General features: G+C 36.9%; 2 protein-coding genes across 2 annotated transcripts; both read left to right on the forward strand.

The window, feature by feature from the left end:
* The first annotated feature begins 207 nt into the window (after window positions 1-207).
* Window positions 208-5,189, forward strand: LOC141605226 (26S proteasome non-ATPase regulatory subunit 11 homolog). Its single transcript, XM_074423918.1, has 3 exons — window positions 208-375; window positions 3,348-4,369; window positions 4,701-5,189. The coding sequence occupies exons 2-3, from the start codon at window positions 3,369-3,371 to the stop codon at window positions 4,960-4,962; spliced, it is 1,263 nt and encodes a 420-aa protein (XP_074280019.1). The 5' UTR covers window positions 208-375; window positions 3,348-3,368; the 3' UTR covers window positions 4,963-5,189.
* Window positions 5,190-7,673: 2,484 nt separating this feature from the next.
* LOC141605227 (dnaJ protein homolog 2-like) lies at window positions 7,674-12,665 on the forward strand. The gene is made up of 7 exons (XM_074423919.1): window positions 7,674-7,868; window positions 8,742-8,913; window positions 9,775-9,940; window positions 10,122-10,263; window positions 11,024-11,157; window positions 11,249-11,391; window positions 11,843-12,665. The coding sequence occupies exons 2-7, from the start codon at window positions 8,764-8,766 to the stop codon at window positions 12,374-12,376; spliced, it is 1,269 nt and encodes a 422-aa protein (XP_074280020.1). The 5' UTR covers window positions 7,674-7,868; window positions 8,742-8,763; the 3' UTR covers window positions 12,377-12,665.
* Window positions 12,666-17,319: the final 4,654 nt, after the last annotated feature.

Raw genomic sequence — 17,319 nt, forward strand, 5'->3', positions numbered from 1 at the left:
TTAAATACGTCATTTCGATTGTATAGGTTCTTTCACTTTGAGCTGAGTCATTTCAGACTGGATCACTTTTGGGTTGGGCCAATTCGGATCCATTAAGTTAAGTTCAGGTCATAATTTCGGGTTTAATGTCAGCCTTATCAGATCGGTCATTCAGATCGAGTAGATTTTACCATGTCTATATATACCCATATCATACAATCAACTTATACGGGTATTACCCGATTCCCTAATATTTGAAGTACTAAAGTCGGGTCGGAGTTGTTCATCCCCAGAATAAGTTCCATCGACAAAACAAACTCTCTTTTTCTTCTCTTCTCTCTTCTCTTTCGCTGAAAAACGCAACGCTGAAGTTCAAATTTAAAGAGTAGAAATTCGGTGAGTTTATAATCTTTCTAATTTATGCTCTCTTTATCAATAATAATTGAATTGAATTAATTTGCTTTGTTACATGATTTCTGTTCATACTGAAGCTAGCAAAAACCTCTTACTTAGATCTTAGTAACTTGTTAATTACTCCATCAAATTATTCTTAAAAATCCCTAATTTTGATTTTATTTTTGTGGGTTCCTCTTATAAGATCTCTAGCACTAGGTTATTCAATGTGGGTTGTCGAAAGTTAGGATCTTTCTTTTCATTTTTTAGGGTTTTGGGTTTGTTTCTTTTTGTCTAGACAATGAATTTGGGGAATTTTTCTGATTCCGTTGATTATTAGATTTATTTTTATTACTGGTGCAAAATTGTTGTATCTATTGAGCTATCTGGGATAAATTGTTGTATCTATTCGATGGTGGAGCGATGATGTTTGGTTCGGATTAATCGAGTTGAAGGACTATAATGGTTATAAGTTTGGGTTCAGAAGTATGAAAATATATAAGGAACTAAGGAAGTACGCCCTCCGTCCCGGTCATTTGTTTCCCTTTGGTTTTGACACAAAGACCAAGGAAAGAGGAGGGGCCAATTATTGGATGATAAGTGGACCAAATTGCCATCAAAATTACTCCGAAAATAGAAAGGTAAACAATTGACTAAGACACCCAAAATGGAAAAGGTAAATAAATGACCAGGATGGAGGGAGTAATAAGTAAGTGCGACAAATTTTAGGAAAAGACACGCAAAAAGCTTCTTACGTGAACCCGTTTGCTCTTACTAAGCTTTAGGTTAGTTCAATTTCTCGAGTTAAAGTGGGGTGAGACAGAAACCTTGTGAATAAGTAGAGCAGAAAAGCGTGTTTGTAAATATTAGCGTAGGCTGCTGCTGTACCCTCCTCCTTCCGTCCACCCTTGGTTATGCCATGGTAAATCCATCACCTTATTTTTGTAGAAAAAGATTCTAACTTGTTTATTTTCTTTCTTCCTATTTCTATGCTAATTGTAAAGATTTCAACCTGATTTGATTCTTACTGCTAGGCTTCATGACTTTTCATTGTTCGACTCATTTATGTTGCTAGGCTGCTAGGTCTAGTATAGATTTCTCGTCTTGCTGCTGTTCTTTTTAGAAATGGATAATATTATATAAATTGTTTGATTTGAGCTCGGTTTTAAACACATTGTTTTCGATCTAGGTGTTTTTTTTGGGATTTTGTGAATAGGAACTATATATGATTATATTCTGAGTACTTTTGCTTGGTTAGTATTATTAACTGTTTATTGTTCTGAATCTCTTGTTTTAATAGAACGTTTTGAACATTGTAAGCAGTATTGGTTGCTGCATAGGTAGCTAATCAAAATAGCGTCTGGTGTATTATCGACTTGTTGCTTGGCTGAGTTAAAAGTTTGGAAACAATTACCCATCTCTTTTCTTGCTATGACCATCCTTACCCACACTCTTGTAATCTTCAAAACAAATTTCCTCCTTTTTTTGATCCATTTATGAGTCACTGGGAAGTTATGCCGCTAAGGATACTCTGTGAAAGGTTAAAAACAAAAGGGTCAACCAGAACATCTCTTAAACAAACATAGAGCTAGAAAATGGAACACCCGGGGTTAATTTGTGTGTGGAGGAATTGGGAGGCTGCTAATAATCTTTAAAGTTCTGAAATAGAGATGTTTAGGGATGTTCATGTTCTTTAAGATGTAGCCTTGTAATTTGTTTCCCCTTGGTGTTATTTTACTCCTTAAAAAAGAAATTCTTGATATATCATAAAATAGCGTAGTGTAGGTGCATTTTCGGATGTATTATTGGTCATCTAAGTAAATTACATGTGTGTTTAACATTGAGGACATACAACATACATCCTACCCTGTTTATCCCGCCACATGGGAAGTTGGGAACCATTGAGGTACTGGCAAAGTATCTGTTGTACCCCCGAGGAACATGACAGGTGTAGGAACCACTAAGGGTACTAAAGAAACAAGAACAATTACTACTAATTCATCCGCTAATATATTTCCAAAAAGTCGAAAACTAAGTGATAGAGGTTTTGTGAAATCTTCTAAAATGTTAATGGGTAAAAGAATTGAGGTTGGTTGAATGTATTTACCAAAATAATCTAACCTTTTTTTTGTAAGACCCGCATAAAAATAGGCTACTGATGTGAGTAAAGCTAAAGCAACAGTAGTATTATATCATTCGTGGGTGCGGCTAACTCCCCGTGAGGTAACTGTATGATTTTCCACTGGAAAAGGGCCCCTGACCAGTAGTATTTATTTGTTCATTAAGCGCTAATTTTTTGAAAAATTGTTGTGGCCTGTCTATCATTTGATTGCCCTTGTCGGCTTCTGCTTCTAGCTTAGATCGTGTTTTATTCTCATACTTTCTGTTAGAGGATACTCTTTTGATGCATTTAATGGATTTTTGTCATTAGAGTTTCGTATATATTATTATGGAGGTTGATTTTCTGGGATTTCATTGATATGTGAACTATGCTTTGTGGGTAGGTTGACTGTTATTGGTTTAGTGTTTGACTGTGATGCATCACTATTTTTCTTAGAGAGCTTGGAAAAGTGAACTGGTAGGGTAGCGTTGTTTGGTATTTGCCTAGGTTTAGAAAATCAACAGTTAATTGTGTGTTACCAGATACCGAATCTAACGGGGGGCTGTAGAATTGCAAAGCGTTTAGTTCTTACTTGTAGAACCTTTTTTATTAGGTTGGATTTTTGAGGATTGCAGTATCTTGGAATTTGTTTATTTTTAAGTCTCTTAGTTTTAGATAACAGGAACCTTTCTTTGTCGTCTCTATCTTTAAAAAAAAAATTGTGTTCCAAATTGTCTCAAGTTTTTATGTATGGGAATGTTTGTCTCCATCTTCTCTTTTCTGTCACATGTAATAGACCGCAAAGGGTATGATTTAAACTTCATTCTCTATAAGTCTATAACCTGTTTATTATTTTATTTTTTTTGTACGGCAGCTGCAATCAAAAGAAGTTATAATGTCTACTTATCCTGCAACCACTGAATCCATTGCTCAGGCTTTGGAAGCCGGGACTCTGGCCGAATCCATCTCTATCCTTTACAAAGTGTTAGAGGATCCTTCCTCATCCCCCGAGGCATTGCGAACCAAGGAACAAGCAATCACGAATCTTACCGATCTTCTTAGGCAAGAAAATCGGGCTCAAGACCTATGTAGCCTTCTAACCCAGTTAATGGGCTTTTTCTCTTTAATCCCCAAGGCTAAAACCGCAAAAATCGTTCGAGGAATTATGGACGCCGTGGCGAAGATCCCAAACACCACTGAACTCCAGATCACCCTTTGCAAAGAGATGGTCCAATGGACCCGGGACGAAAAGCGGACTTTCCTTCGCCAACGTGTCGAGGCCCGACTTGCTTCTCTGTTGATGGAGACAAAGGAATACTCCGAAGCCTTGTCACTCTTAGCGGGCCTGATAAAGGAAGTGAGGAGGTTAGATGACAAGCTTCTTCTGGTTGACATTGAGTTGCTAGAGAGTAAACTTCATTTCTCCTTGAGGAACCTTCCTAAAGCCAAGGCTGCCCTTACAGCTGCTAGAACGGCTGCCAACGCCATTTATGTCCCCCCTGCCCAACAAGGGACTATCGATTTGCAAAGCGGAATACTCCATGCTGAGGAAAAAGACTATAAAACTGCTTATTCTTACTTTTATGAAGCATTTGAAGCCTTCAATGCCCTAGAAGACCCGAGGGCAGTGTACAGTCTTAAATACATGCTCTTGTCCAAAGTCATGGTGAACCAAGCTGATGATGTGGCAGGAATTATATCGTCTAAAGCGGGTCTCCAGTATTTGGGCCCGGAGCTTGATGCCATGAAAGCTGTAGCCGATGCTTATTCCAAGCGTTCTTTGAAACTATTTGAGTCTGCTCTTGAGAAGTTTAAGGGCCAGTTGGAGGAGGATCCAATCGTTCACAGACACCTTTCATCTCTTTATGATACTTTGTTGGAGCAGAACCTTTGCAGGTAAGCATTGCAATGGATGGGCTTTGGACTAAATTAAAAAGAATTCAAACCTGAACCGATTTCTTATCGAATCACCGATTTAAATCCAAATTCCCACCACCTCCATCGAAACTTGATTCAACTCAATGAAGCTTAAAAAATTGTAAATAAATCATGTATAGTCAGATCCAGTCGGTTTTGGGTGTAAAATGGAATGTTACTGAATTGTGTCAGATGCAGAGTTTCCTTGAAAATGGTTTGGGTGTGGGTTTGGACTGGAACTTTTCCTATGGATCTTGTCCGTTTTGGGTTGGTATCGGTCTCAATTGCCATTGCCATTTGTATTTTGCAGGTTGATTGAGCCTTTCTCTAGGGTCGAAATTGCTCACATTGCAGAGCTGATTGAGCTCCCTGTTGATCATGTCGAGAGGAAGCTATCTCAGATGATACTGGATAAGAAGTTTGCTGGCACTCTTGATCAGGGTGCAGGATGCCTCGTTATTTTTGACGACCCCAAGACCGATGCCATATACGAGGCTACTCTCGACACCATTGCTAATGTTGGAAAGGTTGTTGATAGCCTTTATGTCAGATCGGCAAAAATAATGGCTTAGACGAAGACCGACTAATTAAGTCTCGAGTTAGAGCTTTGCTTTTGCTCTTTCCTTTTTAAGGGTGTGCTTCATCCTTTCTGCATCTGCATGAATTTCTGTTAAAGCCTGACTTCATTGGTCTATTACTGGTGCAGAACCTTTGGAAGCCCTATTTGAACATGGCTTTCGTCTCATTATTTTTTTTTTTCAGCAACATTTGAATTTCAATTAATAGACATTTCTTTACAGTTTTTTTTTTTTTTTTTTTTTTGTTTGGCAAGGAGGGGTGCGATCACTCGCTCTTCGTTTTAAATTTTGTGGTTTCGTTCAGGCCGGAGGGCGTAGACTCTCGCTGCTTATGCATTCTCGAGCATTCAGTCGTCTGCTTTGGTCATTGAACTATTCAGGGCTATCGGGGCCAATGCTCTCATTTTATAGTCTCGACAACCTTAGATTGTTCCAACAAGGTCTGGTATGACCACTAGTACCCCGCCACTACTGCTCAGTCGAAGTGGGTACGGGTAGAGCTTTGGTGGCCACTACTATAGATATCAATAGGATAGGTATAAATGAGTACTGCAGCACACTCGCCCCAGTTAGAGCGGGTACTAGTAGAGTTTTGGTGGGTGGTGGCCGTGGGGCGAGTATGGGTATAAATATTGTACCCACCATTGGTTGTGGGATAGAGATCTCACATGATATCCGTATACCCGCTGATTATGGAAAATAACTACTACGTAATATTGTCATGACTGATTTGTAATTTTCTTTTATTAACCTGTAAAAATAAAATTGGAAAATCATAATGAATTAAAGAAACTTGTATCAAAAAACAATTTAATAAAATTATCTTATAACTAAATGAGGCGGGCACGGGTTAGATTTCACCTGTTTGGGCGGGCACTGTTTTGGAGATTTGTACATGTTATGGGCGGTGGGGCGAGAGTTTTATACTATCTTTAGATCCCGTTTGGTTGCTCCCATAAAAATGGGTGAATTGGAAAATCCCATGATTTGTAAAAATGAAAGATGTTTGGTTACCGCCAAATCATGGGAATTTCTTTCCCTTGAATTGCCAACTCTTTCGAATGGAGGAGTTTGATTACATAGCAACCCCCCCCCCCCCCCCGAACTCGAAGTAATTGGAAACTCCTGTATTAATTCAACTCCCGGATGTCAATCAAACGAATTTTGGGCAATTCACATGAGTTGGTCAATTCATGTGTTCTGGCAACCAATTGGTGGGTACGGTGCTGGGGAACGTAAGTCCACCTTCGTCTCACCCCAAATGACATCCATAGCCTATACGTATTCGAATAAATCTTTTTATTTCATCACATAATTACATTACTTGCAATTTATTTATTTGCAAATGTACATAAATACTTATTAAAGGCCTAAAAGAACAACTTAATTAATAAAATGTGGTTTCTGACAAACTTCTACGCATTTATTAAAATTGAGTCTATATAGAATCGGTTTCGGTTGAGACTATTGAGACATGAGAGTAGACTCAACAGAGACATAAAACTCTCACTTCTATTTTTTGGTAAATAATCTGATTAGTTTTACTTCGATTAAAAAAAAAATTGATTAATTTTTGGGCTAAATCAGTATTGCTTGTTATTAGTAATTTGTTAATTCGATTAGTTGGTTTGTTTGTCGATTAAATTTAGTTGGTTAATTCGATTAAGTTTGTTTTGCTCACTCGCTTAGTTGTAATTCGTTAATTCGATTAATTTTGAAATTCATTAGAGATGTTAAGTGAAAATTATGAGGGGCAAAATAAAAATTTCATTAATATTGTCAACGATTTGAAGTTATGTGTCGACCACCTTTAGTAGCACCAATAACAACCCTTCGCCCCCCCCCCCACCCCCCCCACCCCTCCCCCATCTTTAATTTTCTGAGCATCACAAAAATTCACCCCCAACAAAAAAATCCTCCATATAACCGAAGGAAAAAGATTTTATATACGAAGTAACATAATGTAACTACCAAAACTTTTAAACCAATTGCACATAAGGTAAAAGTTATATGTAGTGCAATCTAAGTGTGCCAAACACACACGAATTTATGAAATATACTTTTCTTTAATCTTAGACAATAAATCTAACTATATAGATAAACTGTTCAAATGGAAAGAAAAAAAAAATTAATGAGCAGAATTATGAGTTAAAGTATCTAGCCATGAAAAGCACAACAAAATAAAACAAATTACTAAAAGTGATATGCATGTATATCCGTCACTTGAACAAAAACATCTTCATTTTTTTTTTCATTGACAACGATGAACTTTTATAAATAAAACTAAACGGAGAACATAGATTACATTAGAGTACAAATAAAGGGGCATTAGCAACGCCAAACATCTTCATTTGTTAACATAATAAGATGAATTTCTTTTTTGAGCATACGGAGTACTTCGTATTATTAAAAATAGATACTTATTCTTACAAACGGCAACAAATCATTTTTATAAATTTGACTTATATTCAAGCATTTTAGAAAGTTAAACAAATCAAACACTATCATCATTAAAAAAATAACTTTAAAAACAAAAATACTTAATAAACCGATTTACACAAAGTTATCGTAAACCGTAATTTCTCAATAATCATTTTTACCTACTATAAACCGTGTTTTTATTCAATTTACAACTATATTAGCATAAAACCGTCTTCAACCGAGTTGACTAAAACAAAACTAAAGTCCTACTCCTACACCTACAAGGGTACAGGTGATGGACACGAATACGTAATGTATGATGTGTTTATATACTCCGTATATAAAACTAAATCGTGGTACCAAACATCCGACTTCCTCAAACCCTTACTTCTCTTTACCTTAACTTCGAGGAAACTGAAATAGAGAGAGAAAAAAACCCCCCTTTTCTTTCTCTTTTTCTTAATCCTCTTAATTTTTTGGTAAGTTTTCTGTTTAATTTCTCTGTTTATTGCAAAGATCTTAACTTTATGTTGTTATTAATTCTGTTTTTTTTTTTTTTTTTTTTTGTGATTTGATTGTTTTTTTATGCTTCTGCTGCAAGCTTAGATCTTTTATTTAGGTCTTGATTTTAGTTGAAAAGGGGTAATTTTTGTTGATTATCTGGGACTCTTGGATTAGGGTTTTGGTTGTGATGTTGGAAAAGTTGATTTTTTTATGGGTTTTTGGGTTAGGGTTTGAAAATATGGTTTGAGGGTAGGTTGAAATTTGCTGTTTGTCTAATATTTGTCGAAAGTTTGGAACTTTTGAAGTGGTTGGATTGCTGGTTGATAGTTTTGGTAACCTGATATGTTGTAGGATTGTTGTTACCGGAGAGAATTGAAATAATGGAATCTATCATCCTTAAGTAGGGAAAACCGTCTTTTGCTCCGTAATAATTGTATGGGTTGTCTAAAAGTGACATAAGAAACTATTAGCACGGTGATCTATGTAGTGTTGTGGCAAGTAAGGTTTCAAGTGAATGAAACCTCATTGAGTTCATTTATTTTTATCTTAAATGGTTATCTTCTGTATTTTGTTCGCATTTTGAGGTGTGCGTTCACCCATGCACGGTTCTAAAGGATGATTCATGTCAGCCGACCCCAAATCATTTTGGGATTAAGGCTCTGATGTTGTTGGTTATCTTCCGTATCTTATAGTTTCGCTTCTGCTTTACTGCCGAGCTAGCTGATCTTACTAATTACCAGAACTTGTGTCTGGATAATAATTGGTAGTGCATTGAGTAGTGCTCCATTGTTGTAAAACATCTTTGTGAACTAGGATTTCACCGTGAAATTCCGTGTTTTCTTCTTCAGTATTCTGTGAAGGGGTTCAATCATGTTTGGCCGTCCTCCGAAGAAAAGTGACAACACCAAGTACTATGAAGTTCTTGGTGTCTCGAAGTCTGCCAGTCCAGATGAAATGAAGAAGGCATATAGAAAAGCTGCCATAAAGAATCACCCTGATAAAGGTGGAGATCCCGAAAAGGTAAGAGTAGCTTTTGCTTTGTCGGAGATGTGTTTCTGCTATAGGATTGTATGCACTTATTGTTTTTTCTGCATAGGAATTTTTATATTCCATACTTTGAAATTGTAATGAAGTTTATTAATGATTGAACGGTTACCATTTTATGGTTGTAATAAACGACGGATTATTGTATGATTACATAACCTATTGAAGTAACAACGATCTTCGCAACAAGTGCGTCAATAGTAGGCAAATTTTATCCGTAAAAAAATTATTGGCTCCTAGGTCATATACTTATTCCTTTAGGGGGCGTTTGTTTCGTGCACGGGTATGGGGTTGGAATCAGGAATCATACCCGAGTGGTATGGGTTTGGAACTTGATTCCTCATACCTTGTGTTTGGTTCATTTTTGAGTGGTATGGGTTTGAACATCAATTAAGGTTAAAATGCGTAAATTAAAGTATTATAAATAATAATTTTCAATATTATAAAATCATGAAAATGATTAGTTAACCAAATAAGTATATAAAAAATTGGATTTACAATATGCTATAATTTGTTTTTTCATATTTTCAATCAATTTAGTTTGATACCCGTGGGTATCAATCTCATACCCACCCCCCTCCTTGGGTATGAGAAACCCATACCTCATGGGTTTGAGGTATGGGTATGAAACCCTTGTATTTGCCAAACAAACACTTGGTATGAGTTTGGCTCATTCCAAACCCATACCTCATACCTTTTTTGGGTGAACCAAACACCCCCTTAGTGGTTTTTAGGAACCAAGTACTATGAGTTCAGGTCTTGTGGATAATCTTTTTTCCCCCCCGAATAATTTCATTCTGACATCTTTTATCTTTCTGTTGACGACCCTTGATTCAGTTTAAGGAGTTGGCTCAAGCCTATGAAGTTCTAAGTGACCCCGAAAAAAAAGAGATCTATGATCAGTATGGAGAAGATGCTCTGAAGGAGGGGATGGGAGGCGGTGGTCATTCCCACAGCCCATTTGATATATTTGAGCATCTATTTAATCCTGGTGGTTTTGGAGGTAATGCTTCCGTTAAATATTCTGCCAACTTGTTTCCTTCATTTCACCTTGTTCTTCTGTTTTATACATATTTATTTCAAAGCTTTAACGATATTACGACGGTAAATGTAACTAGGAATGGGATTTGTTGAAAATCTTCTTTGTTCTGTGGTCGTGATAATTACCTTTGTCTTTTTCTTAGGCGGCGGCTCCTCAAGAGGTAGGAGGCAAAAGCAAGGTGAAGATGTAGTTCACACTTTGAAGGTCTCCTTGGACGATTTGTACAACGGAACCTCTAAGAAACTTTCACTTTCCAGGAATATCTTGTGCACCAGATGTAAAGGGTATGTAGCTGTGTCACTGTGTGTGTGCTCATTATTAACTTACGGTGTATATTTTCCCTAGTTATGTACTCCCTCCGTACCAGACCAAGGGTAACACTTACTATAAACGGACGTACCACACCAAAGGTAACATTCCTTATTTGGCCCACAACATTACCAAATTATCCTTATAACCATTTGATATTTACACAAAATGCAATTACATACCCCACCTACTAACTCACAATTAAACCCACAATTACATACCCCACCTATTTTTTCCCTCTTTACCCTTACTTTTTCCACATTTTCTTAAATACTCCACTTTTCCCTACGTTACCTTTGGTGTGGTACGGAGGGAGTATGTAGTAATTACTAGCCTCCATTACAATTTAAATTATCCTCAATTTCTGTAAGTCAAGGGTAAGTATTTATTGTCATTTTTTTTAAAACATACCAAAACGAGAGAAAATATTAACGGAGGGAGTAATACATGAGATTTACGTATTTTTTAGTTAAATTAAGATATCCCGGATGTCTCATAATCAGGAACCTGGGATCATTTTCTCTCCTCTCCAGATTTCTCCAACCCAATTTTATAAACCAAACAAGGAAAATTGTTTCTCCCTTGCACTCCTCTTCACGACCTTTCAAATCCCTTTATCCAAACAAAGGGTTTATATTTCCTGTTGTACTCGCGTGTTATGATTAGTAGCAGTAGTGGAAAACAAATTTCGATCCAACGGTAGTGATACTCAATTTGTAATCTCGGATATTTCAGGAAAGGATCAAAAAGTGGAGCATCTAGTACCTGTCATGGTTGCCAAGGTTCAGGTGTAAAGGTTACTATGAGACAGATTGGGCTTGGTATGGTTCAGCAGATGCAGAGTGTTTGTCCACAGTGTAGAGGCTCAGGTATTTTTGTAACGACTTTCTGTTCTCTGAGTCGTGCATAAATTACTAGATTTTAATCGTCAGTTATTTATTGTTGATTAAAATAATGTAGGGGAGGTAATCAGTGAAAAGGACAAATGCCCACAGTGCAAAGGAAACAAAGTTACCCAAGAGAAGAAGGTGTTGGAGGTTCATGTAGAGAAAGGAATGCAGCATGGTCAGAAAATTACGTTTGAGGGACAAGCCGATGAGGCGGTAAGTGGGTCTGGTTTTGTCAAATTTGTGCCGTAGTTAAAACACAACCTATGCTTGTCATTTTTCAATTAAGTTTTCTGAAATTTGGAGACGGGGCTTGAATTCAACCCCTTTTAGGCTATTACTGACCTTAGTCACCTCACCTCCAAAAATTTATTTCACGTCTTATGAGGGATGGTATACCTGTCACTGGCAGAGCCTGAACCTAAGATTTGGGTGGCCACAATGGTAAGGTTAGAGCTTTCCGGGATGAACAGTAAGTATTAGCATGAATACAAGAGAAAACAGACTGTATTATGCTTTAATTGTAGAAAGATATATTTATTCAAAGGTGACCGTCCCGCCCCCGAAGTACTTTATCAGGTGCATTTGGGGCACAAAATTGTTGAACTAGTTTTACAGTAAGCGTTTTTTGATACGCAACTAAAGCTTTTCCGCTCCAATAATGCAGCCCGACACAGTCCCTGGCGACATTGTCTTTGTGATCAACCAAAAAGAGCACCCAAGATTCAAACGGAAGTTTGACGATCTTTATGTGGAGCATAAGTTAACTTTAACGGAGGCTCTTTGCGGGTTTCAGTTTGTTTTAACTCATCTCGACGGACGACAGCTTTTGGTCAAATCGAACCCTGGGGAAGTCATCAAACCTGATCAATACAAGGCGATCAATGACGAGGGTATGCCACATCACCGAAGACCATTCATGAAAGGTCGATTGTACATCCATTTCAATGTGGAATTCCCCAATTCCTTGCCGCCAGATCAATCTCTAACATTGAAGAAAATATTGCCATCCAAACCTGGAAAGGAGGTATCCGACATGGAGACCAGTGAGTGTGAGGAGACCACACTTCACGATGTTAACATGGAGGACGAGATGAGGCGCAATAAGCAACAACAACAGCGCTTCCAGGAGGCGTATGAAGAAGATGATGAGGGTGATGAGGCAGGCTCAATGCCTGGTGTTCAATGTGCTCAGCAGTGATTCAATTTATATTTTATGCAATAATTTTGTTTGAAATTGTTGTTGTGTGGTCTTAACTAGCAGTGTTTGTTTTTGGTATTATTTGGACTCGGAAAGTCATCTGGGGTTCTGGAGGCTTGAGACGAGGCACAAACCCTATACATGCTTTTGTAGTTGTACTAGTTGCAGCTAGAAGATAACACATGTATCATTTCTTTCCTTACTAGAGAACCTATTTCCTGTTTTGTAACACCGATAGTATTTCAAATTAGCGCGATTAATTGAATATTGCTTCCAATGCGTTTCAAAATGAAGAATTATGAAGTACTTCGATCTTGATTATTTCAGGTACGGTAACTAGTTTTCTTTCGAGAGATCAAAATTACGAGTCAATGGGAATTGTTTGTGTTTTGACATAGGCTTAGATTTGTACTTTTTTTTTTTTTTTTTTTTTTTTTTTTTTTTTTTTAATCCAAACAAGCATTTAATTTGGGTCTGGTGATTCATGATGTGCCTCAAGCCGAGATAGTTGCTACTTTCCCCTCAATCTAAGCTACCACACCCAAAAGAGGGTGCTTGATGATTATGGTTTTGCATCTAAGCTACCCTGACACCCAAAAGAGAGAATTTGTTAATGTTTCCTCATTAGAATAACACGGGCAAGGAAAGAAAAATATATGGCAAAAAGGTTCATAAAAGAGTAAGGGGGTGTTTGGCAAGTTTAAAAAGTATTTTTGTAAATGTAAAAGGAGAAATTTGGCCAAACACTATATTTTTGGATATTGTAAAACTACTTTTAAAAGGTCAAAACCTAAAAAAAAGCCCCTAGAAACAGAAGCACTAAGGTGCTGTTTGGCCAAGTTTATGTGAAATAGCTTCTACTTTCTAGAATGAGTTTTTCATAAACTACTTTTTGGAAAAGTTGTAGTTGTTTGGCCTAACTTTTGTAAAAACAGTTTCTTAACAAATGGATGTGTGTGGCCATCATCCTATTTTCCAATTTTTTTTTTCCTTTTTAAACTAACATTATTAATAACATCATCTTTTGAATAAGAAAACTTGGCTTCAGAAAATCAAAATTTTGGTAAAGTTGCATTATTAATCAACATCTTAAGAAATTCAAGCAAATATATAATTATGAGATATCGAAAATAAATTATTATGATTACACATCCTCGTCAAATCAAAAGTGTGCCAACAAATAGATAGAAAAAGTTTACGTTTCTAATATAAATTTTAAGATCGTCTCATGTTCATAAGAGACGTAGCAATAGAATTACGAAAAATAGACATGTTTTCATCATCTGCAGCTTCGCCATGCTCATCTGAATCATCTTCATCGCCATGCTCATCTGAATCATCTTCATCTTCTACGTTGGGCATATAATTTGGATCTGCGTCACACTTATCAAACTCTTCATCTTTCAGCGCATTTTTTCGAATAAAATTATGTAGCGCCATAGTTACAACCACTATTTTACACTGGGTCAAAAACTTATAAGTGGGTATGTTAAATAATATTCTTCATCTGTTTTTCCAAACGCCAAATGATCTCTCTATAACATTTCTAAGAGATGCATGTGCAAAATTGAATATTTCAAAATACCCAGTTGGAGGTTGACTCGATCGCTTATAATCAGCAAGATGGTAACATGCATTTTTTCCCTTAAAAGGTGCCAAATATCCTTTCGAATTTGAGTAACCTGCATCGACTAGATAATACTTACCTGAAAAGAAAAACACATTTAGTACTAAAAGATAAAATAAAATATAAATTGAAATGAAAAGGGAGAAAAAAAGGGAGAAAAAAAACTATGTAACTGACCTTCTGGAGGATATGGAAATATATTTTTCCCTTTTAATTTTGCTAAAGTTTCAGTAAGAATTCGAGAATCGTGTGCAGACCCTTCCCATCCAGCTTCGACAAATGTGAATAACATGTCAAAATCGCAAATTGCCATGACATTTTGAGTTGCATAACCCCTTCTACATATATAAGGGATCTCATCTTCTTTTGGTGTAACTACTGCACGAACATGAGTACCATCCATAGCACCTATGCACCCTCTGAAATGAGGCCAAAACTTGTAATCATCTCGAATCTTTCTAAGAACTTCTTTAAAATTGTAATCAGCTGGTCTTATGATGTCTCTAGAAAACGTCACTAAAGACGTTAAGACCTCATTAAACTTTCTACTAATTGTTTCCCCTGAATGTTTGAATCTAGTTTGGAGAGTACGATTTGATTGATTATGTGCACAAATCCAAAGAAATATTGCGAGCGCCTCTTCTGCACGCATCTCTCTAGTGGGATGCAATCCATACTTAGTCACTAATAATTCAGCTAATCTTATAAAGACATGTGACTCAATTCTAAATGTCATGTAGCTTTCTCCCGGTGTATTTAGCACTTCAATCACAAATTGCCATCCCGAGCAAATTGAAGTCCTTATGTTTTGCTTATAAATATATTTAACGTAGTATTGTATGCACACAATCAATCCCAAGGTAGCAAGCACATACATCTTTAATTTTTCATGGGTTTGCTGAAGCAATATTTCACCATCCATGTTTTGATCTTCATCAGCTACCTCATCTTCACTCATTGACTCGATATCCGATTGTTCTTCATTATTCTCATTATTACCCGTTTCATTTTCTTCCACATCTTTGTTCACTTCCCCAAGTGTATCATCTTCAGCCTGCAAGACAATAAAAAAAAAAAAAAAAAAAAGACACCCGATCTCTTTAATTTGAACTCCTACGCTACTTGACAATGAAATTATAGTACGAACAAACTAAATACAAGGTAGAGTGATATAGGAGAATCCCAAAGATGACACATAGAGAGCGAAAACATAAATTTGCAAACAAGTCGAACAACAAGAAGATTATTATTAATTCACTAGAAATTGAAAGAAATGTCACTTTGTTGTTCGACTTGACATTTCGGGAAATCAAAAGCAAATTCCACTTGACATTTCTTTGTAGAAGTATGACACTTGACATTTCTTTGTAGAAGTACTTTCAAAGTAATTACTTAAGATTGGGTTAACGTCAGAAATTAGCTTCGGAACCAAGTTGTTGTCTCCCTAAGACACTACATCTTGGGTAAAAGTTAGGCCTCGTTTGGTTGCCCGTTGGAATACAACTCCACTGAAATATCGAATTCATGGGAATTAAGTTCCCACATGAAATTCATGTGAATTTGCAAAATTTGTTTGGTTGTCGATGTAAGAGTTCAATTATATAGGTGTAGAAGTTACAGCAGCCTCTAACAGAATTCTGTTAGAGCTGACTCATCGCCACATCACCCGCACAACAAACTTGTAACTAACTTTAGGAGTTTGTTACATTGATCTAGCTTACTCTTTAGCATTTCTGATTTGTATATAAAGGAATGTACATAACAGATATTGTAAGTTAACAAAATTGGTAATAAAATTTCCTCTTTTATTTAGCTTGATGTTTCTTCCCTTCTAAAAGCTTAAGTTTACCTCCATTAATGGAGTATTGATCAAGCTTGAAGGTTTCTTCATGGTATCATCGTCTACAAAGATCCTGTGATATTCTTTTCAGCGATTACTTTGTCCAATTATCGCTACATTCCGCTGCACATTTTATCTCAAATTTCATTTTTCTTTCTTTTTCTTTCACAATCAATACTTCGTTCACAAAAATGCCAGAAACTCCAGCAAATTCGTATACATCAGTATACAAGGATCCTCTTCATCTCACTACTGCTGATCAATCATTGATTCAGTTGATTCCTCATGTTTTCGATGGAAAATCGTTCTTACACTGGTCTCGGAACATTCGCATTGCGTTGATCACCAAAAACAAGCTCGGTTTCATCAATGGCGGTTATCCGCAACCTGCTGAAGATCATGACAATTATTGCGACTGGATTCGCACGGATTATACTGTTATGCGCTGGATCTTACACTCTCTTGACTCTAAGATCTCTGCTGGTTTATCCTATGTTACTTCCAGTAAACAGCTATGGGATGAGCTTCATGAAAGGTACAATCAATCAAATGCGCCATTCCTATACCAGCTTCGTAAGGATGCTCATCAAATTACTCAAGGTACTTCATCTGTTGCTGATTATTATGCTCGATTGCGTTCAATTTGGGAGGATATGAGGTCCCTAGATCCTTTGCCTGAATATAGTTGTGGTGTTCTTGTGAAATGTCCTTGTCAAATTCTGAAGAAGATTGTAGAAAGAGAGAACATTCATCATGTTCTTGATTTTCTCATGGGCTTAGACAAGAAATATGAGCATACTCGTTCTCAAATTCTTGCAATGGAGCCTTTACCTAAGGTGAATCAAGTTTTTGCAACTGTTCACCAGATTGAAGCTCAGAAACTCATCACTGAATCTGTAGATCAGGTGGTGACTGATGGAGTTGCACTTGCTGCTTCTCAGACTCCGCAGTCTGGTGTTCCTTCTAATGTTTGGATGCGTGATGCAAAGAAGCCTAAAGTTGATCGTTCCAAGTTCTTCTGTGATCACTGTGAGAAAGTAGGTCATACTATTGACTATTGTTGGACATACAAGCAATGGCTTAAAGCTCATCCTGAGCTTGCAAAGGAGATTGCAAAGGAGAAGGCCAAAGCTAAGATGCCTGCAGGCCACTATTCAGGGAAGTCAAAGAAACTTGCTGCAAATGTAGAGACACAGAGCTATGAGTCTGATTCTCCTCTTGAAGTATGCAGGCCTTCTTCCTCTGGTTCTTAGGCAGATGCTCCTAATCCTGCATTTGTTCAAGCTGTAGCAAGGGAGGTTTTTAGGTTGCAGTCATCTGCTTCTTCTTCTGATGTTTCTGGTCCTTCTTTTGGAGGTACAATTTTTGCCTCTACTGCTCGTGTTTGTTCTGCTCTAAATTCTTCTGATTGTTGGATAATAGATTCTGGTGCATCTGACCATATGACATCAGATTTCACAGTCCTAACCAACATCA

The sequence above is a fragment of the Silene latifolia genome, chromosome 10 (genome assembly GCF_048544455.1).
Source record: "Silene latifolia isolate original U9 population chromosome 10, ASM4854445v1, whole genome shotgun sequence".
Taxonomy (NCBI): Eukaryota; Viridiplantae; Streptophyta; class Magnoliopsida; order Caryophyllales; family Caryophyllaceae; genus Silene; species Silene latifolia.

Excerpts from the sequence above, each read along its gene's own strand:
- LOC141605226 (XM_074423918.1), top strand. The coding sequence starts at position 3,369 with ATGTCTACTTATCCTGCAACCACTGAATCCATTGCTCAGGCTTTGGAA. Across the intron at positions 4,370-4,700 it reads TTGGAGCAGAACCTTTGCAG|GTTGATTGAGCCTTTCTCTA; the intron begins GTAAGCATTGCA and ends TGTATTTTGCAG.
- LOC141605227 (XM_074423919.1), top strand. The coding sequence starts at position 8,764 with ATGTTTGGCCGTCCTCCGAAGAAAAGTGACAACACCAAGTACTATGAA. Across the intron at positions 8,914-9,774 it reads AAGGTGGAGATCCCGAAAAG|TTTAAGGAGTTGGCTCAAGC; the intron begins GTAAGAGTAGCT and ends CCCTTGATTCAG. Across the intron at positions 9,941-10,121 it reads TAATCCTGGTGGTTTTGGAG|GCGGCGGCTCCTCAAGAGGT; the intron begins GTAATGCTTCCG and ends TCTTTTTCTTAG.